General features: G+C 32.4%; 1 protein-coding gene across 1 annotated transcript; it reads right to left on the minus strand.

Annotated features, from left to right (window-relative positions):
- Positions 1-4934: 4934 nt before the first annotated feature.
- LOC129218665 (uncharacterized) lies at positions 4935-24567 on the minus strand. Its single transcript, XM_054852989.1, has 6 exons — positions 24556-24567; positions 24164-24337; positions 24046-24057; positions 16640-16834; positions 5465-6077; positions 4935-5413 (listed from the first exon to the last, which is right to left on the minus strand). Exons 1-6 carry the CDS (start codon positions 24565-24567, stop codon positions 4935-4937), a joined length of 1485 nt encoding a protein of 494 aa, XP_054708964.1.
- Between the last annotated feature and the right edge of the window lie 2153 nt (positions 24568-26720).

The raw sequence follows: 26720 nt of genomic DNA on the forward strand, positions 1-26720 counted from the left end.
TTAAAAAAAATTAGACACTTTTATCACATTAGTATAATGATGTAAAATATAAGCATAAATTTAAGCATCAATTTCAATTCTTAAATGAATCACAGTCATAAAATAGAGAAATGTTGTAACAGCAAATACCAAAACATCCATTTCAACAAAATAAATTTTCCATCCTGTTTTAATCCCCAACAAAATTCCCTTTACAATGAACAAAATTTTTTGGTCCCTTAAAGTTCATTATAATGAGATTTAACTGTAGTGCTATTTTGAAAGCATAATGATAAAGAATTTATAGATATGTAAAAAAATTCTTTACAAGGCACATTTCCTTTTATTGATAACCGAAATGTTTACTGCAGTTCAGGACAAATGATCGGCATGCCACAAACTGTATCACACTACATATACTCTGTGACAAAAAGCGTATGGGTACAGCAGCTAGAAATTCACAATATAATACTACGTATTATTTGAAAGGAGCACATTTTGTGGCACAAGTAGAATTTTTTTGGACCATGTATATATTAAAATTGGAGTCAAGTGTCCTTTATTAGGCATAAAAAAAATGTCAGCACTGTCGATATGGATTCATTTACTTTTTCAAATAATTCAAAAAAAGTGTGCTTTATTGAAGATGTACAGAAACATATAAACAGTTTTTAATAGATATGGGGATTCACATACACATTTTACCTACAGAGAGTAACAATATTGCATACTTTTTACAATGTGTAAATATTTCAGCTCCAAAAACAACCTTAACGTAAAGATATGCAGTAAGTGCACTTTTAAGAGTAAAAACATTTTTTAATATACAGTGAAATGTGTTTAACATGAAAGCGCTTAAAATGAAAAATCAATTAACACGAAGTGACTTAGCGGTCTGGACGGTATAATGTGCAATTTAATACACATCTTTTAATAGGAAATAACCTTTAACAGGAAGTATTCTAAGATATTAAGTTTTGTGTTAAAACATTTTTTACTACCTTGAATATGCCATGAGGATCCTTGCAGTTTTTCTATTTTGACAAGCTAACATTTACGAGAATCACAGGATTTTGTACATTAGTAGCACTTCATGGCATCTCTAACATTTTTCTGGTTCTGGTTATGATATTTATATAGGTACCGGGGAAAAGCCCACTTTACCTGATGTTTATGGGAGGGTAGGGAAAGTCCAATTTGATGACTTGAGCTGGGATCTAGATGGGAAAAAATGAGAAGAAAAACAGGGAGGAGGCAGGGACACTAAAGCCTCGTTAGGGCAAGGAGACCGCTGAGCACGACTTAGAGTTGTTGTTGCTGCGCTTGAAGAGCAACGGCTTTGGTGATCATTGCCAGAATTTGGCTGAAGTCTTTGTTGGAACTGGAGAGCTGCTGAAGGGCAACCGGTCGTGGCAGGAAGTCAGTAGTAGTCTTGAGTGCGCTGGGGGGTACTTTTGCTCCAGGCATTGTCAGCTTGTGTCGAGAATGTCCGAGTCCTCTTGGGTTCTAACATTCTTCATGAACTTCTTATTGATTTTAAATGTCTTGACTCCATACTTTCTGAACATTTTCATATGTGTTCCATGATGGAAGCTAGCACAGACAAAGGTCATTTGAACCTGGACCCCAAAATGTTAATCAACATGAATTAACTTTAACATTACTGCTCTTCATAATCAAAGGGTGTAACACTTTTTAAAACGATTTTCCCCATTGTGTGTTATTACATTTATGTGCTGTACATTTCACTTTCAAAAAAAAGGCCAGTAAGCTCAGCACGACAATGAAAACTTCACTGAGCTTGAAAACATAGAAAATTTGGAAAAATGTAGTTGTGAACTTTAAATTTCAAATTTTCTAACAAATGCAAAAGGAAGGGGTTACCAAGATGTGCCAAATTCAGCTTCTTGATACATCCTGTGCATTAAAATGTAAAAATCATGCTTCTCATTTCTCTGTAACATATGGCTTGACATAATTTTTTTGTGACTCACATGTTTCTTATCTTGCTATTTATTTGATCCCAATTTCAGTATTTTGGAAGCTCTTTTGTTATTGCTCACTTTTATCTTATTTTTACTGCATGCTTTCAAAAAACTTAGCATGAGAAAAAAATACTACACTAACTTTACTCTTTTTGGTTTTTTTGTGCTACTTGTAGTTGAAGAGAAAAAAAAAGTAACAAGAAATCCACAGCTTACTTTTTTAACTTAAAATAAGATACAATTACAAGGTTATAGAACAATTCTGTAAAACTACAAAATCAAATATTGAAATGTTAGAGACTAAAAAGTGCAAACGAAATACTTTAAATACCCATAATTGCTATCAAGTTTGTGAAAAAAATTAAATAAGTGTTTGAAACTCCTTGAAAAGTGCTTCAACTTAACATTCTATATATTTTTCAGGTTACTCTCTCGTTACTTACTTTCTAAATCTCTACACCATTTCTTTTAAAGCCTTGTATGTACTTTTTACAATTGATCATTTTACATATTAAAGTTTTATTTATCATTTTTCAATTAATTCAGTGTTGTGTTTGATGGTGGATTGGGGGGATGATCAGAATTCAACTGTAATAAAAGCTGATGTGAGCATGCGACAATGCAATTCTTTTTCTCCCCTTTCGAAGTTCCTCTCTGTCAATTAATGTCAACCAAATGTTGAATCAAAAACATTTTTTTTTTTGATTATTTTCCAATTGAGTGTATAACTTTTAAAAAGTTTTAGTTTCCCTACTTTTTTTCCCCTTTGATACTTTTGTAGTTCTAACTATCCCTTATAAGGCCTCAAAAGACAAATTTTCATATTTTGATTATTAAAGTATGATTTATTAGATATTTTAATAATTTTATATTTTTCAAACTTTTTCCCGGCAGAGAACCCACTAAAATCGGAGATATTCTATATTCTACTAAAACGGATCCCTGTATCACTCTCCTGATACCTCTTCCCTCCAAGGTCAATTTAAAAAAGATAGCAGCAACATTAAAGAAGCAAAAAGAAGACATATCAGCATCATGAAAAAATCAGAAGAAAAAAGGTAGACACAGAGTAAGAGAAACATTAAAAAATGGTCTGTTTTGCCACCAACATCAAGTTTTCTGGACTACAAAAGTACTCCTATAGCTGAAATAGCTACGAGCCGCTATTAAATTGAAATCTGGACCTGCTTTTGCTGTAATTTTATTCAGCAGGGCCATCATTTTAACCAAACTTACGTTATTTAATAGCTTGTTTTCTTACTTGGAGGATTATTTTAGTTTAATGGCTTTATTTAATTATTTAACAGATTGTTTTTTATTTTAATAGAACTTTTACTCTTGCTTAATGGCCTGTTTTACTCAAAGTTTTATTTAAATGACAAATAATGTGGTCTTGCCAGCTAAGTAGTTTCTATATAACATTCATTAAACATGGCCGCAATGAATAAAATGAAATTTTTCCACAAAGGGATAATGCCCCCAATCATATCTATGCACTCTTGCTTGATGTTCTATTCATTACATATCACTTTGCCCTGATTATGTACTATGGATCTAACAAAATCAATGCATGTTCATCATTATAAAATGATCAAAGCAACAAGAATTATGAGGCTGGTTTAGTATACAACACAAAAATGGCTATCGAAATTTTAAACTACTTTTTAAAAAAATAATCTAAATTTGACTTTTTTATTAATAATAAAGCTGAAAGTCTGTTTGTCAGGATCTCTGTGACGCGTGTAGCGAATAGAACGTTCGGCCGATATTCATGAAATTCGGCACAGAATTAGTTTGTAGCATGGGAGTGTACACCTCGAAGCGATTTTCCGAAAATTCGATTTTGTTCATTTTCTATTCCAATTTTAAGAACGTTTTCCTGAGCAAAATTATCATAAGATGGACGAGTAAATTACCAAGTTATCATAACATGGAACCGTAACATGGGCAAGCCGATTGGTGAGAAATTCATCATAAATTATTTGTAAATATACAAGCAAACCAAAAGACCTTTTAATTTTCTGCAACGGGCAAAGCCGTGCAAGGGCCACTAGTATTGTAAAAACCAATTGTAAGTAATATTGTTTTAAAACACAACAGAAAAACTATTAAGTCAAAACCTTAGAGCAAATATTGATACAGTTAAATGTCAAACATACATACAAATTCAATTAATATACATTAGTGATCACTGATCAACTAATTATACAAAGTTTACAATACAGTATTTCTTTTTTCTGTCAAAAAATCGTCATTGTAGATTCCAAATTTAAAACTATAAATGAATAATTACATTATTAATTCAATTTTTAAAACCAAATGTGATTTGGCTTGATTTTTTAGAATTAATAGCAACTTAAAGCTGCCACAATGTTTTATTGATGACTCGAACCTTTAACATTTTTTTTTCTTTTTAATTGAACACATTCGAGTTTCAAAAAAAAAATTCAATTACAACATTCTATTTGTAGCTTTATGCAGTAACTAAAAGAGCAACTTATTTGCTTATTAGTATTAATAATGCATCATAAAAATTTTATTACTTTTCACATAGTAGATTTCCACTCGATAAACTCTGTCTCAGAAACTTGTGCGATTCTAAAAGCTGCAGAACTTTCAATTAATAGATTTTCAGCATCCTATCGTACTCGGGATGTTACAGTTATGTATCATCGGCACAATGTTAAACTGATGAATGTGAAAACTTGCACTTTTCACAAAAGCAAAAACAATAATTTTTTTCCCACTTGGCACGTTTAGTTATTTTCAATGTTTTAATTTCTATGTATAACTTTAAGTGTAAAACTATCGTTTTAAGTAGCTATAACCAGCAAGCGGCCCTTTTTGAATGCTACGGCAAACCATCAAATTATAAAAAAGCAATTTGTGATATTTCACATTCCTTAGTTTAGCATGATGCGGACTATATAATGACGGTTATGAACAAAAATACATTAAAAATAGCTGCAATTAAACAAAGCTAGAGCCATCATTATTTTCTAATGGGAAAGCAGATTTATGATTCTGGTCATGATTATGATTTGTTCGGTAAGGAGATTTGATGTTCATAGAATGAGATGGATCATTGACATACGATGTACCACGATTGTCCATAGAACTCAATATTGTTGGCTTAGAAATGGATGGTTGTTTAGATTTGGGCCTGAAAGTGTTCTTGAAAGAAATATTCATATTAGATGGAATATTTTTATTTAACGAAATATTTCTACCATATGGAGTTCCATTGTAGTCTGATACATCATTATTGGATTCAGGAGAATAAGGGTATTTGCTAGATGCTTTAACTGTCATATCATTCTGCACAACATTATTGTTTGTCAATTCTGAATCTTGATCTGAGATTATATGACAACGAGTAAGATCACCCTCACTTCTACTTTCACGTTTGAGGTCAAAATTACCAAGGCATTTCATTTTTAATCTAGAAACTGGAGTGCATGGATTCATTCGTGCTTGAGACCAATGATTCCATGCAGAGCCAGACTGTTCATGCTTGGAATTCCCAGTTCTTAAATTATTATCTGGTTTATTTGCAGCAGCAGAACCATTCCATAATTTCCCATGACCAGAAAATCGAGAAGTAGTACCAGAAACCAAAGAAATGCTATTTTGATGACTCTGAGTATCTGACAACATATCTTCTGATTTAGACCTAGAAAGCCCACATTGAGAATAATCCTTATTACAGTAAAATGTTGCACCGTTATTGTGCAGAGGAATGTCAATATTGTGCTCTGGTTCTAAGCCACTCTGAGCAGATGTTTCTCCTCTAGACCATGCTCTCATTTCAGAGCGCAAAGCTCTTGTAGTCCTTTCTTGTCTCTGGTCTAATTCACAACGTTCACGGAAAAGTCTACGATCAATTCTTTCAGCACATTCACCCCTTTCAGCAGCAAGGCTTTCTTTTACCCTTTGGTCAAGTCCAGAGAGCCTTTCTTTTGTTCTTTTCTCAAGACCTCTTATCTTAGCTTCCAGATTTTCGCCTTGGCCTTCTAGTTTTTCAAGAAGTTCCTTTTTCTGGGCATCTAATTTTCTTTCAACATGGTGGAAAAAAGGCGCACAATAACATGTGTAGCCAAGACCACGAGGTCCCTAGGAAAAAGTAAAAGAAAATTAACAATAAGCATACATGTTTACTACAGTATAATTTAGTTCCAATAATATATGTTGCAATAATAATCCTAATATGCCTATATTTTATGGTCCCCATAATTTGCATACCTAATTTTATTCAGGACAGTTTTTAATTTCTATAAAACTATGCCTTCCCCCACCCCTACACACACAAGAATGATTGTTATTTCCTATCACTCGACATCAATAATTCAATTCAATTTAAAACTCTCAAAAAAAAAAAATCCTTATTTCTCCAGTCTTACCATAAAATTTTCTTTGATAAACAAGTTTAGGTCAATTTAACATGTCAAAAATAACTCCACGCTCTTCTAACAAATAGTATTACCTAGGATCCAGTTTTCACAGGTTACAATTGAAATCTGTCTTTCAAAATAATTATCGCATCTTAAATGCATCAAGCCAGCTCAAAAAAACAATGATCTGAGAAGTGGCAGAGCTATCAACAAACAGCACTGTTGCAGAACAACTACAGACAAAACACTGAAACAAATCAGAAGCAGTCACAGACATTTTCAACAGAGAAATAACATTCTTTGTTTAGAATGCTGTAACAGAGCAGGGGTGTAATCAAACAGGACCAAGAGTAAACATAAACCTAGGTTACTCCTAATTTTTACTTCAGCATCCTTCCACTTTATTGAATTTTACTACAAACTGTTTTTAATCTGCATCTCCTTACTTTTTTTTAAACAAAGCTCCCCTCAGTTTTTGATTTCTTCAACTTATGCTTGTATCAGTAAGAGGGCCTCATCTTTCTTACGAGATAAAAGTGACAGAAGAGAGCTTTATAGTGATCTAGGGCTACAGCATATTGCAACATTCTGTTTAACAGCAAGTCAGCTTTAAATAATCTCAATACAACCATACACATGGTATTGGGTAAGCCTTGTATTGTTGTACCAAGATTTAGAGAATTTTATGAATTAATATCACTGAAAAAACTTTTTTTTAGCATCACAAATGAAATTAACATTCACAGTTCTTTACTTTAAATTAATATTTATAAGGAATTTTTAAAAATGGCCATTTACCACCAAAAGTTCATTTGAGCATATATGAACCTTGCACACATGCCATCAATTTAAAGGGTTATGCAAAACCTTACTAAAACAGTTAGGACTCAATGTTATCTGAACAAACAGGAATGTGCATACATAATTATGAGGATAAACAGCAAAAATAAGTACAAAACAAATTTTGAAATCATGTCTGACCATGCATATAATTACAAGACCTAGAGATTAACTTTCTGCAAGGGTTGATGTGTTTTCTACATCATCATCATCTACATCATGTTTTTTTTTTTTTTTTCTTTTTTTAAATTATTGATTCATTTGTCTCTTGCACATTCAATATCTTGTGATGCAAGTTTTAGCATACTTACTGACATATTATGTAAATTTCAAGAAATATATATCTGTTCCAAGAAGTGATTTTCATTGTTTTCATTGTTGTCATGGTGGAATTGATGCAATACCAGAAAGGTTCAATTTATGAAAACAATGAAAGCATATGAATTCTTTAGTTTTCTCAGTAGCTTTTGATCGGAAAATTCAATTACATTTGTTGAAAACATTTCATGGAGCATACGCGAGTGTCTGAAACATTTATAGTTAATTTGGATGCTTAGTTTCTTAGCCATTTGAGTGGGCTAAGGGCTATCACCTTCTCTTGTGGTGTAAAGAATATTCGAGGAAGTGCGGTTGTGCCACTATTAGTTGGTATAATTTTCCAGAAGAAATAGTTAACTGCCCAAAAAATATTTCAGGAGGTGTGGGGAAAAAAACATTTTACTTTAAAAAAAATTTCTTGTTTGAAACTTTCGACAATGTAAGGTACACAGTAAAAAAAAATCAATGAAATCAGAAATTGCACTTAATTTGAGCTGCATGTAAAAAAGTAATTCATGAAATTTGGGGAGAAAGTTCTCTTGTAATAACAGGGTTCATACACTTTTGGTTAAAAAAAGTTCCCTGACTTTTCCAGGTTGTTTTTTAGAAAATTCCAGGTTACTTGCTTCATTCAAAATTTAAGTTTAAATAGTAATATTTTCAAAATAATTAAAATTGTTTAAAGTAGCAATGCAGAATAACTGAAACTTCTCCCCTTAGATTTTAAAAAAAAACTTGGAATTTTTTGTTTTCTCTGTCAAAATTTTAAGTTTTTTTTAAACATTTTGTTCAAAAATGTTTTAATTTGTTTACTATTTGTTGAAAACACAGTACTTTCAACTTATTTTAGCGTTTCTTTGATGTCACGTGTCACGCGTAATATTATAGCGTTTTGCTGTAGTCCTGCAGCAACCTTTTAGCACCGCTTTTGGTTTACAATACTTTTTTATTTTCTTATTAGTAGGTTACACAAAACATATTGAGCAAAATGCAAAGCTAAATTTCAGTATAAATATGATTAACTTGTTGCATCAATCGGCTTACCATGTAATGCATAGTAACAAAAATCAACATCCGCCGATCATAGGCCAATGCCAATAATCTTTTTTTTTTTTTTTTTTGCACATATTAAAGGACGTTTACATTAAAATTTCAAATTTTCTTTTCCAAAAAGTAATAGTTAATTTTCAAAAATTCATAACTTTTTGCACATTTTAAGGTTATTTTCAATAGTACACATTGATATAAACATCCAATTCTGTTTCTGGAAGTTTAAGTCTACTTCCATTGTGCAAATGATCAAATATGGCGACAAAGTGAAAATTTTAAAATAATAAGTAGATTTTTGGATTTGTAGTATAAAAGTAGTAATAAATAATTAATACTCCTTAAAAAACTACAATAAAAGCAAAATAGTCAGTATTTAGCACATAAGAGTCTAAATCAATTAAAACAAAAAAATGTTATGAAGATTAAATTTTGCATTTTTCCAGAAAATAATTACACATTATCCGGAAAAAAAAGGCACAATTTGTGTTGTTTTCAATAGTTTGCAATGCAATTAACATCCAATGCCGTTTTCGGGAACTTAGGCACTTAAAAAGTCTTGTGTACTTCCATCTTGGGAGTGACCAAATATGGCGGCTATGCCCCAAAATAAGAGATAACTTTTTAAATTTGTCGCATGAAGACAATTAAAAAATATTAAATCTTCATGAAACTACAATTCATTGAAAAGTTTTTATCACATTTGCGTCCGAGGCAGTGAGGATAAGATTAAGTTTCAACTACAAAATTTTTCATTTCTCAAAGAAATTATTTTAAATAATAATAATAGAAAAACAATTTGCAGACAATTTTTTGTTATTTTCATCTCAGTTTTCAATTAAAGAAAACATCCAATTCTGCTTCGTTTTTAGAAACTTAAGCATTTTAGGATCGTATCTACTTCCATCTTGTGAATGACCAAAGATGGCGACTACGTTTCACACGTAGCTGAAATGATTTTCCGATCAAAAAAAAAAACGATTTTCCCCGATCGACCCTCCCATCTACAGATTGTGCTTCTGAAGCAGTAAATTGTCTTCTCTCCTGTTGAGTTTGTGCATAATTCCTGTTCACCTGATTTTTTTTCCCTTGGGAGACTAACTACTGAGAGCTAAAAAAAATGGCGGCTGCTGAAGATTTTTTGGGATCGCCACTTTTTTCATTGCTTTAAAATTGTTACAATTTTTTTTAAATACATCGATAAAGATGAAGATTAGATCTCATAAAACAAAATTCCCTGGGAAAAAATTGGGAAAAGAAAAATTTTGGGGACACATCCTTATATATTATTTCTGTAGCCTGTTTTTGGTTTCTACGCCAAATTTCCCTCAATTCTTGATCGATTTCTTTGATTTACGGCTAATTTTATAGCTTATGGTGCTGGCTACTGACGAAAAATAGACCCAAAGTCTAAAAATTGTTTCTTTTAGCCGAAAAACCTGTTTTAAAGAACCAGAATAAGGTTTTCAGTCAAACTTATAACTTTAATTTGCGCTATGACCGACAGAGCTGAGTAGCTTGATTGGCAGAGCGTTCTCTTCGTAACCAGGAGATTACGTGTTCGGACCCACGTCCGGACAATCTGCAACAAAAAATTACAGAAATATCGCGCATTACATGAACACTGAATTAAGTGAATAAGAACTATGAGGGAATAGAATAAATAAGAAGGAAATGCTCCTTGCTGATATAAAAACATTCAGTGATTTTGTGCTAAATTACTTCGAAATTGCACGTGTTTTTTTTTTTTTTTTTTTTTTTTTTGAAGCTTTGGCTCTGGAAAGAAAATTAAAGCATAATGTAAGCGAAAATATAAGTAACAGATTTAAGATTTCAGACTACAATAGAATTGTTTTTTGTTCAGAAAAAAAATAATAAATCGTATATTGAAATATATATTCTTCTAATGAGTTTTTGACTCTTTGTACAAATAAATAAAATACTACCTCAATTTGAAGGGTAAAATATATATTTTTTCTTCTTTTTGCTAAAAAACAAATAGCTTATCACATTTTTACTACATTCGAAAAGCTACGCTTAAAAAAGAGCATAGTTCAATTTATTTTGTATTTTAACCGTGCTGTTAAATGATGAACACGTGCTGCCATCTAAGTTATAACGGTTTAAGCAGCCTGCAATAACAAATTGTAAAAATTTTCAAAAATAAAAACATTTTTCTTCAATATCTTATCTTATATATTAATCCCCTCTCATTTTAAAACTTATCAGGCTGGCCAATGACGAAAAAAAGACTTACGGTCGAAAATTTAAGTTTTCGAAATCGCCTCTTGCTGTTTCAAAACCTTGATGCTGCCTGTAGTTCTTATGCATTTTTTAAAGCAAAGTTCTAATGCAGTTTTCCATTTTTTACGTCGCTTTCGGCAAAAAAAAAAAAAGCCTTCGTGTGTGTTCATATTTTAATAAAGCTTAACAGCACTGCACTTAGTTGTTCGGTTTAATTGATAAGTTTTTTTCGGTAGAGCGTTCGGCTATAAACTATCTGAACTTCGGGCAAGCTTGGGCTGTCCGACATAATATCAAATTTATATTAGTATTACGCATTACATGTGCTCATAACATACACACCTAATAAAATAAATGCAGTGGGAATGCTACTTGGTGTTTCGACTCCTTTATGCAGGCTACAGTTATCATTCGGATAAGTTGATTGTTAATCGAACTGTGTTCTTTGACTACATCCAGACCACTCAACATAATGTAAGCATAAAAAAGTATTAGATTTACTTAAAGAAATCCTTTTTGTGCAGAAAAACATTTTTATTGTATGCTAAAATGTAGATGTTTCTAATAGTTCGACCTTTTGTACAAATGAAAAAATACTACGCCCGATTAAAACTACGAGTTTCACTCAGTAAACCTTTAATTTTTTATTCGCGCGAATACGATATAAAGCATTAAGAGTATTATCAACTTCATTAGCAAGAAATTATTTTCTACTCCTCTGCTTTCTGCTGAAAAAAAAAATACATTTTGTCTACGTTCGAAAAATTACACTTAAGAACGGACTCAGTTCAACTGGTTTTGGTTTTGAATTTTAAGTGTTCGATTAAAAGAGAAACGTCTGACGGCATTTGAGCCGTAACGGTTAAAGCAACCTTCTATGTGAAATAGTTCAATATTCAAAGATAAAAACACTTATTTTCAATCAAATTTATTATTTCTCTAGAATGTTTGTTTCAATCGCTACGTAAAATCTTCGTCATTCTTTAATCAAATTCCATGCTTTGCGAATAATTTTAAATCGTATCATGCTGGATCATGACAAAACACAGATGCATGATCTTATTATTATTATTCTTTTTTTTTTGTCAAAAAGCTTTTTTGCTGTTTTTTACTACGCATTCCTTCAATGAATAACTTTCGAAAAGGAAGGCGCAATTGCTAGGTTTGTTAGGGTGTCGGGCTGTTAGTTAGAATGGCGCCAATTCGAATACGTGCCAATAAATATCTCTTTAATGTTTCTTTTTTTCCCGTCAGATGCTGACATGTGCAGGACTGTATTTGCCACAACCTGTTTTTTCACATGCACAATTATTGCTTTTTCACGAGTCACCACTCAGCCACACTTTTAATGACATTTATGTTTTCATTGAAAATATGTACGATTAAAAGGGGAGCTATGATCAAATTATCACAACGCTGTATTTAACGAGGTTTTGTTACTGATGTCTTTAAATTACATGCCTTCTCTTCTGCGCTTACTTTTTTTTCGGTTCTTCTTCATAATGTTCTTCCTTCGAAATTCTTAAAGAGCGAAATGCCTTATGAAACGATTTGAAGCACAGTGCGGAGTTCCGCACGGGTCGACTAGTTTGAAAAATTCCTTGACATTTTTGACTATGTCATTTTCAATGATAATTCCAGGTTTTCCCGGAGCGCACGAACCCTGAAACGAACAGAATGTTGTGGCAACCCATCTAAAACTTTAGGCAGTAGAAAGAAATGCGTTCCCCTCACATACTCCATGCAAGAAAATTTTCGCTCTTTTGGCGCATTTTTCGTTGTGAAAAAAAAAAACGTTCATTTTTTCGATTGCAGTTTTTAAGTGCCAGCGTTGGTTTAGATAAAAGTTTACAATTTTTTCGTGAAATCACAATAAAAACAATAAAAACGAAGACTAGATCTCATGGTACTTAATTCCTTGGGGAAAAAAATGGAAACAAATTTTTAGAGGACAAAATTTGAAAACTCCCTGACTTTTCCCTGACATTTTTGACAGTGTGATTTTCCCTGACCTTTCCCGGTTTTCCCGGAATTCCCGGAGCGTACGAACCCTGAATAAGGCAACATCAAAATATTTTTATTGGTAAAAAATCACATTTTTTGAAAAAAATTAAGTTAATTATAGGCGTTTTATTCCTTCCAAAAATAAAATTGGATAAAACAAAAATAACTACGCATTTTATTTTATACGTTTTACATTAGAAGAAAATTCGTCAGCACCCAAAGGATTAATGTACGCAGAATATATTTCTAGCAAACAATTAGATTTGTAGTCTTTTTCAAGAAGATATGAATTTAAAGATTTATCTAATTTTACTGGCAGAAAAAAAATCATTTCGTTAATGTGAGAGTTTTCTATAAGATATTTTCAAAAATTATTCCACAATTTACTTCTGATTCGATGTTACAAATAAATGTCCTGTTGTGTTAAAAAAAGACATTAGTTTTATTTTTTACCATTTTGGAAAATATATCTACATGAAAAAGGATAATGCATTCGGAAATAAATATATAAGCAAATTAAATGCTGAATCTACTGTAAGAATAAAACTACCGCATATTTTTGCCTTTCTTTGAGCTTCTTTGTTCCAAAACCATATCATACAAAGTTTTTTTCAAAATTGAAGCTCAAAGAAAAAAAAAAAAAATCCACTGGGTTTATTTTTTACTTCAATTTGTTTTGCATTCATTTTTATTAGACATTTTAGTTTGCACTTTATATTTTGCAATTTTGTTCTCGCTATTTGTTGTATGTGAGGCTTTTTTTGAGCAATCACGATTGCTTATTGTTCTCATTTGACCGTTTTTGGTGTCCGTGCCTTTTTCAACTTGAACCAGAAGCCTATGCAGCACCACCGCCCACCGTCCTCTGCTGGCGGCGCGGTGCGGCTGCTCCGGTTTTGAGCTACCCGCTTCTCCTGGTCGGAGGCGTCCATGTCCTACACACACGCACGTTCATACACATACACACACACAACTTCACACACATACCCTCCCACATACCTACAGGCATACACACAGGTCTGCGCACACACACAACTATGTGCACGTAACCGCCCAGGAGGAGAGGCAGGCTTGAGGGGGGGAGGGGACAGGAGCTGTTTCTAGAAACAATAACTCCAATGAGTAGGGTCCAGTCTCAGTTCATGATTGCGAAAAACATAATTTGAATTCAAAATTTCAGAATTCAAATTAATTTTTTTTATTTTTATTTATTTATTTTATTTTTATTTTTTTTTTTTTTTTTTGCTTCTTACATATTGCTTATTGCGCCGGGGGTTCGCCAACTTCTTTCCGAATTTGAAAGGGGTTTGCAAGGGAAAAAAGGTTGGGAACCACTGCTGTAGAACATAAGTGCATACGTTGGACATAAAATATTAAGCATGATAAGTATCCACTCTATTTCCCTGAAGCAGCAAGGAGGCTAAAAATGAAACCAATAAGAGCATCTTGATTAGGAAAAGTTGTATGTAAAGTACTTAACAAGAAAAAAGAAATTTGAAAATAAATCCAAACTGTAAACATCAATAACTATCATAAGTAAATTTATTAAAGTTAGTTATTAGCAAGCAAACTATTAAGGGTGCTATGAGAATTTTTTCTTTGTCATAGAAATGTAATAAATTAGTTGCACAAAATTTGCCTTTCCTGAAACCGTACTGAAAACTAGTCAATAGATTATTAGTCTCTAGAAAATTTACTATCTTAATTTTTATCAATGTTTCAAAAATTTTGCAAACCACCGAAGTTAGACTCACAGGTCTATAATTTCCCGCACTCCCTTTAGACCCTAAAGGGGTCACACGTGAAAGAAAAAAACATCCCGATGCCTGCATGAGAACCGCCAAAAAGCTTTACATGTCTTTGAGGCTGCATAAGTCTGGGTACATAGCATTCCATTAGCCTAGGACATAGAAAACCATTTAGAGTCACAGAATGTTTACACTTCAAAATTTAATTAAATGAAATATAACTGAGATTCATTTCGGCCAAATTAATTTTTGAATTCAAGTAGTGTAGATGGATGATAATAGTCCATGTATCTAAAAGTTGTAAGTTTGCATACATTTCGGGCTATCCTTTAAGGTTTTTGATTCATACTAAAATTGAAATAAAAAACATCTGCAAATGAATTCAGTTAAGTACATTTAGTTTAGAAAATTCTCAACTGAAAGAATAATTCCACACAATGACCGAACTTTCAAAGTTACAACAACAACGAACAAAACACATTGGCTAGGAAGTAATTTGACAACTTTTAGACACTATTGCTTTATGGCAAACATTTGGAAAAGATCTCTGGGACGACATATTGCATGGAGAGAGTCAGCAGAAGTATTACGATTGTGGTTCAATGTCAAAAGATATAAAAACACATTGAAGCAGACACTCAATAGGGGACATTTGTTTGCCACCATTGCAGAGAATCAGCGAAAAAAATTCTAAAATAATTTTTTTCATGATTGGTACATGGAAACCAGGAACGTAAATTAATGTTGATCGGCATACCTGGTGGAACTGGAAAAAAATTAATAAATTCAACACCATCCAAAAATCAATCAACAGGCTTTTGCAATGTTATTTTATGGAACTTCCGGGACTTTATTTAGGGATATAAAAACTGACCATTCCACATTTAAACTACTTTGAATATCTCTCCCAGGAAGACTTCGTATGTTTAACAAGAAAAAACGGGCAATTAGCAGAATTTCTTCAATAGGTCACGTCTCAGGACTTCTTTTCATGCTTTTAAAATTAAAGACAATATCACAGTAATTTTATTATTCAAATTAAATTTGTCCAATCTATTCAATGGAATTTAACCCCAATTAAATTCACTATGGAATAATATGATTTCGAGTATTGTTCTTACAGCACCAACTGCAGTTCAGTTAGCTCATACTCCTTGCATCCCCATGATCCCTAGGGTGGTTCAAAAAAAAATTTCAAGCTAAAGTCCAGGACACCCCCTATTTTTTTAGACTTCCTGACAGTATTATAGAATAATAGTATTTTTGTAAATAATTATTTTAATGCAATGTATATGCATATTACTAGTGTATATTATAATATGTAGCATTGTTTTTTCAGTTTAATGTACTTTTTTAACCCTCCTCCCCATACGTATGAAGCTTGGGGGAGAGGGTTGAGCACTCTCTTTCAGTTGAAATAGGAAGCTAAAATTCTTCCAGTATGTCACTATCCACAAATCTAAAAATATTGAGGGGTATCCGTTATCTAGGAGAACTTTTCTTTACATGTATTTTTGAATCACATTTATGGTCCCTGTATATTTCCTTTTCCAATTTAAGTGATTACAATATCTAATGAAAATTTCTTATACCATCATCATCATTAAACGTACAACTATACAATATGTAGTGCAACATTACATGAGGGAAGATTGTACTATTCAGTAGGAATTATATGTTGGTCTCTCTTGATTGGGAAATGAGATATATCAATTTGCTTCAAATCTCATAAAATCTAAACAAAAAAAAAGTTGCTTACTATTAATTTTCAAATTAAAAGTACCTTCATAATAAAGTAAGAAATAACAACGTTAAAAAGCACAAATTGCAGGTGTCTGCAGTAATCTGCAATTCGTACTTTTTGACGTTCTTATTTCTTACTTTACTTTTCAGCACAAAGGTATTCATTTATCTACCTTCATAACATTTATTTAAGACAGAAAGTTGTTTTTAACCCGAACTAGGTCGAGACAGGCCTCTAGCAATAAATAAAAGAGAATTTAAATTCATTTATGATTGAGAGAAACTAATAAGCTCTTAATGGGTTAAATATCCATTAAAATATTTTTTGTCTTGAACTCACTTTTTTGATGTTGCCTGCAAGGTCTGCATAATACTGCTCACCACTTTTGAGCGGTTCTTGAGGTAAAGACATAAGCTTGAGAGAAGGAAAGGATTCTGGATCAGGAGATTGATGGCAGCCATAAGGGCTGATATTCCCACATTTGGCTGTCTTTTTCTTTCCATCAGAAAAGTGCACCTTTGAAGATTTCTTACTCTGGAAGAGGTTAAAAAATGTAATTAATTCAAATCGGGCACAATTTTTAAATTCCTGAAACATTTTGAAGATTTTTTTCTAAAACACACAAAAAAAATATTACAAATCATTCTTAAAAAAGATGGTTAACAATTACCAAAGAACAGCTGAAAAAGAAAATGATTTGAGGTAGGGCTTCCCAAACTTTGTAGACAGCGAACCCCTTTCGTAGACCAATATTAAGTGGGGACCCCCTCCCTGAAAAGAACTCTTGGGCGGGGGGGGGGGCTCCCCTGTACGATGTCACACCCTCTCCCCTCCCCCCGCCTTGTGACAAAGTGACATACTTCACCTTACCACTTCCTTTTTTTACATGTCACACTATTTTTCATAAGCATTTTGTAAAATAAGATGTGTAAAGTCCCTTTTCTTGTTACCTGAGGAGGGGGGGGGACAAGAAAACACTTTCCCTTAAGTAACCCTATCCCTTGTCACAAACTAAAACAATTTCCAAGAACCCTCCCCCTGAAAACATGACTTCCTTTGTGGTTACTAAGCCCAACTTTACTTACAAATTCTGAAGTACAAAAATCAAATTGATCACACAGAAATGAATTGGTAACAAAACGACGAAAATTCAAAATGAAACATCAAATTAATGGGAAGAGTGAGGCTGGTTTAGCTGGCACAATTTTACTGTATTGGGGTTAATTTTTGATTGCTGGAGTCGAATAACAGGTTCAGAATCTAGACAGCTTCAGTATTTAGTTTTGCAGAGTAATCCTCCGACACTTTTTGAGCACATTTTGAACTTGGACACTTGTTCCCTTTTTTTAGAACACTTTTTGAAGCACTTTTTGGAACAGCTTTCAAAACATTTCTGAGACCATTTTTCAAAGCATTATTTGGTTCAGCACAGTTTTTTACACTTTTGGGTACGCATTTGAGAACATTTTTTGAACTCTGACACATCTCTCTTTTAGAACACTTTGTAACACAATTTTTGGGCCATTTTTTACGGCACCTATGGACCACCCCTTTGATTATACCAGTACTTTTTGTAGTTAATTTTACAGCAGTATCATAGCGCAACTGTCAATTGCTGCCGGCAATGAAGTCTTCTACAAAGGAAGGCCATCCTTTTTCCCTCCATTCTCGACACCAACCGACAGCGATTCATTGCAACAAATTTTCTGGTACAGTAGAAGATTGTTATAATGCACACCTTGGGATCAGAGCTTTTGCGTTATACAGGTTTTGGCATTATATAGGTCATTTCACAAATTTTGAAACTAATATTCAGAATACATCTATATATTAGCATTTCAGAATGAGTTTTATCTGCAATGAGCATTAAAGAACTACTTATACAATTAATCATTTTCAAAGAAATGTGTTTCACAATCAAAAGAAAGTGAATTATTCTATACTTCTAGTAGTTTCATGGTTTGCATAACAGCTGCATTTTAAAGAGCCATCTGGTATTTTCTTTCACTGTGAATACTAATTTTCATTTGAAAGCTTTGGCATTAAAATGGAAAGATGAAAAAGTGTTTCAAAATTTTAATTTGCCTAACAATTTTTATGTTTTGCAAGGCAAAACAGGGGGATTTTTTAAACTTCAAAATCCATTGTTTACTTTTGAAAAGTTGTGCGGTTTATAGAGAATTGAATTACATTATATAGGTCGGCCTTATAAAGGTATTCTACTGTAGTATCATATCGAGAGTTTCTATTGATTGGTACTTAAAGAAAGATGTTGAAATTACATTTGCACAACAGAAAGCAATGATTTCACAAGTATATCCAAACATGTTCCCAATCTGTTCTCAAGTGTTCCCAATCTTAAATTCAGCAATTGAGCGTATCACATTCGGATTAAATTAAAAAACATGTCAGCAGTTTCTTTTTAACGGAGCCAATTTGGAACATATTTTAGTGCACATTCAGGCAACTGGAATACTTTCTGTGAATTAAAGTGTTCCAAACCTGTTTCCAATATGTACTGAGAATTTCCACTGTGGTAGCTGCATGATCTTACAGCACTATTTCTTAAGGTGTCAGGAAGTAGTGTTCAACAATTCTATACTTCGAAGGTGAAAATTCTGATTTTCAAATATAAGTACATTATTTGAATATCATTTAACGCATTAATAAGTTTTTTCTCAAAGTTTGTGGCAGACCCCCCTGCTAAGGCTCGGCACAGTTTGGGAAGCCCTGATTTGAGGTATTTAGCAGTAAGTTACCACCTCTAAGCCATGGCTTAGGCATGGCAGAACTACTTGCAATATACCAGACATTCTGGTATATTGGATGATATAAGGTATTTAGTAGCATATTTAATAATTTTCTACTACAACAGGGGTTTTGTGGAATATTTGTCTATCATAAGCCGTTTTTTAAAAATATTTTGCAGGAGTTTTATTTAAGACGGGTTGATTTGTTGTAATTTGGAATTTGGGACATAATAAGTAACATTGCCACTTTGCACAGTTTATCCATTCGTTCCCTTTTGAAATTTGTTAGTTTGAGTCTGTGAATCAGATCTCTGAATGCATCAGACCATTTGACTGATGACTAAAGTTTAAACAATCGCTTTTGCTAATAGACATGTAACCCTTGCTTTCAGGTCCTATCAAAATTTTTGTACAAACTAATGTTTTAGAGTGCTACTAAACTTGTCACATATGAAGTAGCACATAAATAAATGGTAGGGGAAGGGGGGGGGACATGTGAACATGGTATGTTTTACTAGTTTAACATCAAGCAAAATATCTTGAAAAATTCTCAAGTAGTGGCAGTACCAGTCCTAATTCTTGGCCAAACTTTCAGAGCAAGGAAACAGTTTATGTGCCTGTTGTGACAGCTTCTTTGTTTTATCAGATGCTGATGCAATTTCATCAGTCTTTTTAATGAAAAAACATATTTTAAGATAACTAATAAGCAAAACTAAATTATTGCAAACCATTTTAAGAACATTTAAGTAAATTTATGACACTATGTATTATTATTATTTATTTTTTATTTATTTATTTCCTTATTTATTTGGGAATTCTTTGTTTCCACAAGTTAGTTCAAAAATAGATGATGGGGCACTTGCAAACATACCATATAGGGTTACATGTAAACAGTACACATATCCTCCGTGTAAATATTTAAAATTATTATTTTGCTACAATCAGTTTGTAAATTTATTGTTAATTGTTTTTATTATTATTTAATTTATTTGTAACTTAGTAGTTGGCCAATAATTTAGTGTTATACAATGCTTAAGTTTAAAAAAAAGACAAGATATTTTTATTTAACTAAAAATTACAGTTTAAAATAATTTCTTAATTCATTCTCATGTTCTATATGAAGATTAAACACAATATGCCAAAAATCTTTACAAAATAAAATATTCTTTGTATTTTCAGTCTTATAAGTTAGACCAGTGATCAGAACATGCTATGAAACATTAAAATGTTTTAGTGAGAAGAGTTATACAGTTTAGAAAAAATATTTTCATTCAGTTTCTTAGAGTAATCTTTCTTTAGAGTAATCTGACACAATATAGGTTAGAAACCCTTCACTGTAATTGTTATATATCTATACGTTTCATATTAAAGAGTTTTTTGTTAAAATATGATGCTTGTCCTGCATTTTTCATATGTTCATACGTGACCCAGGGATGGATGTTCACACAACTGAAAACACTTTTTAAAAATTCCACGAAGTAAAAAAAAAATTTTTTTTTTTAATCTGAAAAAAAAATTATGTCACAAAGAAAAAATTCATCAATCATGGGAATATCTTTACTCAGAAATTAATAATATTTTTAGCCTACTTTCCCTGAAAAAGAAAAAAAAAAGCACGAAAGAAGGCTGAATGCATCTTAAAAATATCGCGAAAAACAAAACTAAGTCAAAAAGAAATAAAATAATTAAATAAATATCGAAAAATTAAAAATTGGAAAGTAGGGTATTGAGATGGGGAAAAATGTCTGTCGGTCTGTCTGTCTGTCTGTCCCAACCTAATAACTTTCAAATGAATAGTCCGATTCGAACATACTTTTTTTTGTTCGAAAAGTCTCGGCGAGGACACCTTATTCCCATAGTTCATTTTTTGATTTGAACTATTTTTCGTTCAATTTTGAACAGTTCAAAAAAACTTAACATTATCGCCTACGGGGAAATTCAAGGCAATTCCGAACTGTGAGGCGAATTTGCTTCAAACAAACTTTGCAGGAAAAAGCTTTTGATGAAAAACTTGTATATAAAATATCTTTTGGATTTGAACAATTTTCCGTTCAATTTTGAACAGTTCAAATCCCTTAACATTAGCGCCTAAGGGGAAACTGAAAGTCAATGTAGATTCCGTACTTGAAGGCGGATTTACTTCAAACAAATTTTGTTGGAAATAGCTCTTAACGCCAAACTCCAGACTCCGAGAATTTAGGGCACCTGACTCCGACTCTTGTGCCTGACAATTAATCGGACTCCGACTCCCCGACTTCAGCTCTGACTTCGTAGCTTTGGCAAAAATTTATGGAGGACAAATGACTGACTCCAATTCTTGGATATTCGACTCCGACTCCTTTATCCCAAAATGAGTTTGACTCCGACTCCGAATCCACAGCAATAGTTTTAACTGTGAAATACTTATTGTTGATATGACTTGTTTTTATTTTCACGCTTAAGTTTTAATTTAGCTATTCTGTTTTCGGCGAATAAACTCGAAGTCATTTATGTTTCTACATTAAGATATGTGCAGACGATTTTTTTTTTTTTTTGACAATGAAAATTATTTTTTTAAGTTGACATTTTATTGTTTTTATTTATTTTGGTAAGTGCATTAATTCATTTAAAAAATTATTTTTGCCAACAGGGGAAAAAGAAACGATTTTTTTAATATAATGTACTTATTTTAATGAGCTTATTAATTTTAATTATTATTTTTTCGTTTTGAAAGCTGTTAAAGATTTTTTTTTTAATTTTTTTAGATGAGTGAGGAATATTTTATTCCTAGAAATCAGCTTAAAATATTTTTAAAATATGTTTGAAAAAATTTGCGATTTTAGCTATTTTTGAGAATATTGACCAGGTACTAGAAAGTAGTATGGGTATACGGGAAAGTAGGCTCGTTTAGTTCTAGACGGAGCTTCTTGTTTAAAAAATAAATACAAAAAAATGGTCACACGTGCTCCTCTTTCCCCATGTCTGTAAAACCAAAATGCTTCATTGAACATAATCTTTTAAATGTTGTTTACTTGCCATCAAGGGCGGATCAGGCTCCTAGTTATGGAATGGGTTATTTCCAGAAGAGGGGTTCATAAGTGTCATTTTTGAGCACAAATAGGGTGAATATAGGTGGTGAATTTTTCAAAATGTAAGTTCCATAAACGATGGCTTTAAGCTATTTTTGGCCACTTAAAGAGAAATCATGACTCTCCTTAGGATCTGCACCTGCTAGCACTTGATTAAGTTACTGTAGTGTACTCATATTTAGGCGGCATAAAAGTGTCTCAGAATGTTCATCATATTGACTTATCATGTTGTGATTACTGAAATTAATGAATTTTACTTCGTGTTTTCAAAACAGGATGCCGATCATTAACGGAAGGGAAAGTATTGATAAAAGGAGTGAATAAGAGAACAAAGAAAACCTAAGAAGGCAATTGAATGGATTATTAAAGTATGTGCTACTTCGTGCTAATGATTGTTAGCTGAAAATGCATTGAAAATTACTCTAAAACTCTGACTGCCAATGAATGAATTTTCTGCTTTTTAAAGTGGAAAAGAATGCATGACACTTGTTTTCTGTATCATGAAATTTCAGTTGTCATGCATTTAGTGATATTTACAAAATGTTAACTAGGATACATTTAAAAAAAGACATTCATAATTATTACATAAGAATAGGAAAACACATTAAAGTAAGACAAACAACATTAGAAGAAGCACAAATTTGCCAATTACAGCAGACACGTGTTTCGGCATTACAGGGAACGCCTTTTTCAATGCAAAAAATAATGAGCTTATGGATGAAAAGACATCCGACAAAAGCCAGACAAGCATGCAGCTTAAAAGATAAAAACAGCGGATTAGCCAAACATCAATGACAAAGTTATAAACCAATCAGGAACCAATAGGAATGCAAGAAAGGCCAAGAGCTTTCTCTTAGGTACAAAACCCAGAAAGAAAGAGTTCAATTGGACAAAGATTTAGCCGAAGCTCAAACAAAAAAAAAAAGAAAATGTCAGTAACCGTGAACCGCAAGAAAGGAAAAGCTGAATGGAAAACCGTGAAATAAAATAAACAGAAACAAAAAAAAATTCGAAAAAAGGAAAAAAAAGATAAATAGAAGAAAATTGGGGGGGGGGGGGATGTCAACAAGACAAAAAGGTAAAAATAAACAAAGGGAAGATAGATAAAAATGAATGGGAAAAAAGGGGGGAATGGGGAAAGGACAGTATTAAAGATATGGGAGCCAAATGTTGGAAAAATATGGAACTGCACTAAGATCGTTAACTAAGTTAGAACTGTTCCTCAAAATATGAAAGGATTCCCAAAAGTCAAGATCTGCTGAATTGGGGCATTTTTGGATAATCAGATAAGTGTTAAAATCAAAAGAGTGATCCAAATGCCAACTTGGGAATCCTTTCATATTTTGAGGAACAGTTCTAACTTAGTTAACGATCTTAGTGCAGTTCCATATTTTTCCAACATTTGGCTCCTATATCTTTAATACTGTCCTTTCCCCATTCCCCTCTTTTTTCCCATTCATTTTTATCTATCTTCCTTTGTTTATTTTTACCTTTTTGTCTTGTTGACTTCCCCCCCCCCCAATTTTCTTCTATTTATCTTCTTTTCCTTTTTTCGAATATTTTTTGTTTCTGTTTATTTTATTTCATGGTTTTCCATTCAGTTTTTCCTTTCTTGCAGTTCATGGTTACTGACATTTTCTTTTCTTTTTGTTTAAGCTTCGGCTTAATCTTTGTCCAATTGAACTCTTTCTTTCTGGGTTTCGTACCTGAGAGAAAGCTCTTGGCCTTTGCTTGCATTCCTATTGGTTCCTGATTGGTTTACAACTTTGTCATTGGTGTTTGGCTAATCCGCTGTTTTTATCTTTTAAGCTGCATGCTTGTCTGCTCATGGCTTTTGTCGGATGTCTTTTCATCCATAAGCTCATTATTTTTTGCATTGAAAAAGGCGTTCCCTGTAACGCCGAAACACGTGCCTGCTGTAAGTGGCAAATTTGTGCTTCTTCTAACGTTCTTTGTCTTACTTTACTGTTCAGCACAAAGGTATTTATTTATCTTAGGAAAACACATGTCCACAAAATTCAAACTGGATTTTAAAAAAAGCTAACCTTCTTTTTCTCTTTCTTTCCCTCCTGTGAAGTTGTGCTATGATCTTTATGATGCTTCTTTGTAGAATCTTGGTTATGTTGTACAGGAATTCGAGTGACAGGGGGGTTGTCCAATAGCTCAGCTACCTCATGGAAACCTTTTCTCTCAGCTATATCCCGTGGAGTTTCTCCTTGCTGTTTAGAACCAATTTAAATGTATATTAACTTCAAAGCTACTTAACATTTAAACAATTTTTTGGAAAATATTTTTTAGCGAGTGTGAAAGCTGAATGTTACAATAGGATTCGCACAAGCTTTTAAAAGATGCCAGGAAACGTTTCAAAAATAATAATAATAATTAATTAATTAATATAGCACATCGTTGATTCCTTAAATATGATTTTCAAAGTTACCATGATCAGCATCACACTTATTTCAGCTTTCATTAATCATAGAAACAGAAAAAACCAATAAGTATGACATTTTAGAATCTGTACTTTTGTACAATACATATTCAATGAATCAATTAACCACTGTTTTGATCCAAAAAATTTGCAATTTTGGTGCATCAAAACACAGTTTAATTGATTCATTTAATTTTCAAGCAAAAAGGTATTTATTCGTTATAATACAAATTCAGTCATTAAAATCATCCAATAACCCTGCAACACATTGGAAAAAATTAATATTAATTTTTAATATTTTTATTAGAATGCAGTTGAAACATTTTCTGGCAGAATGATTGCTATTGATTTTAAAAAGCAACTGCACAGATGCTTTTCTTACATTTACCACAAGTTTTGGTGATTGAATCAAATCTTTCAAAGATATTGTTAATTACATATCAGTTCATGTAATCAGAACTGTGTTTTAGCATTATCATCAACACAGTATAGATGAACTTTATGAATGAACAAAATATGGTACATATTTTGAAATAAACCATATCAGGAAAAACTTATATAGTCGAACTCGCTTATGAGCGTGAAGGGACTGCAATATTTGCTCGTTATATCTGAGTGCTCATAAAAAACTAGTTCGTGGAAAGAAAACAAAAATTCACATCACTTTGTTTTTTATTTTCAGACAGTTCAGAAGATGTTAATTTTGCTTTGGACTACGTTATTGTCTTTCTTTTGTTACTGTGTTTGAACGACTAACTCATGGATCAAAAAACGTCATTTGCAACTCTACTCTGACGTTGAAAAAAAATTTCCTGTGCACTTAAAAGTCATCGAGTATGCTGGTAGTGAATTATTTTAAAATTCCTCACATTTCTCATAATTATCCTTATTTTAATCTTTTTTATTTTATTATTTTTATTTTATTTATTTTTTTAAATTTCAGATCCCTTCATTTGTTCTGAGGATTTATGATGCATCACTAACTTTCAATTGAATTTGGAATGCTAAAGGAATTTTTCCAAGGAAAGATTAACAGAGCTGGAAAAGTAGAAGTCAATAGAATGTCATGAATTACAAAAACATTGCTCACTATATCAGGGATTTGCTTGTTTAAAGCGAATCAGGCTCCCATGACTCGACATTATACCAATAATTTCTGATTTTCTTATTAAATCTGACTGTAATATGTTGATTGAAGTGGATTTCTTAAATATTTTTTTAATTTCAGAGCAAAAGACTCAAACTTCTCAACTACATATTAATCTCAGCTAAATTCATGTGATTTGCTACTAGAAATAAGCACAAAGAAAGAGCAGCACAAGACATATTTATTATACTGCAGTAGATCATGAAAAAAAAGACATACATTAAAATTTAAAACATAATAACTATCTTCAGGCCTGGATCGGCATACCCCCAGACCAAGCAGAGCAGGGGGGCCGATGTCCTTAAAGGGCCTAATGGCCCAAGAAATTGAAAATAAACTAGCACTAAGAATAATTAACATCACAAGTATACACTGCTGGCCCCTGGGGAGGGGCTGTCTTGTTTAATTAGTAGCGATGCACAACAGCAATAAACTAAATAGAGTTATTTACTACATAATTATTACAAACGGAAGAGTAGTGGACACTCTACACGCGCTGACCTCTTAAACATCTACATGCATATCAAAGAGTCACACTATGTACAAGTTACAGTTGCAGTTCTACAGTTACAGTTAATTACATATATTACAGAGGCCCTACAGATTTCGTTGCAGGAGGGCCCAAAATTTATAGATCCGGGCCGGGTCTGACTATTTTGAATCTCATCATAAAAATTTTACGTGAAAGATTCCTCCCATTACAGTTCTGAATTATTTCCTTCAGATTGACGACTTCAACTTTTAAATAAATTTAAATGAATTGGTATGAATAGAATTAATTATCAACATAAGTAAAACATCAATTGTGTTGAGAAAAAAATAATGCAAAGACCTAATTCAAGGCTACAGCGCCTTGAATTTGGCACTGTATAGCACTACTTGCATGCCCTTGTTTTGCATTATTTGTAGCATTTTCTTTACAGTTTGAAATTCATTAATATTGATTATTGGTTTGATTTGCATTCTGACCCATAGGAATTCTGGTTATTTTTTATAATAGTACATGGGTATTTTTTTATACCTGTGT

The sequence above is a fragment of the Uloborus diversus genome, chromosome 1 (assembly GCF_026930045.1).
Source record: "Uloborus diversus isolate 005 chromosome 1, Udiv.v.3.1, whole genome shotgun sequence".
Classification (NCBI taxonomy): domain Eukaryota; kingdom Metazoa; phylum Arthropoda; class Arachnida; order Araneae; family Uloboridae; genus Uloborus; species Uloborus diversus.

Bases quoted from the DNA above. Each gene is read 5' to 3' on its own strand.
- LOC129218665 (XM_054852989.1), bottom strand. The intron at 6,078-16,639 runs GTGAGTTCAAGA...ACTTTTTCCTAG, and splicing joins TTGCAGGCAACATCAAAAAA to GGACCTCGTGGTCTTGGCTA. The intron at 5,414-5,464 runs GCTCTGCATGGA...CATGCACTCCAG, and splicing joins TTCCAAGCATGAACAGTCTG to TTTCTAGATTAAAAATGAAA.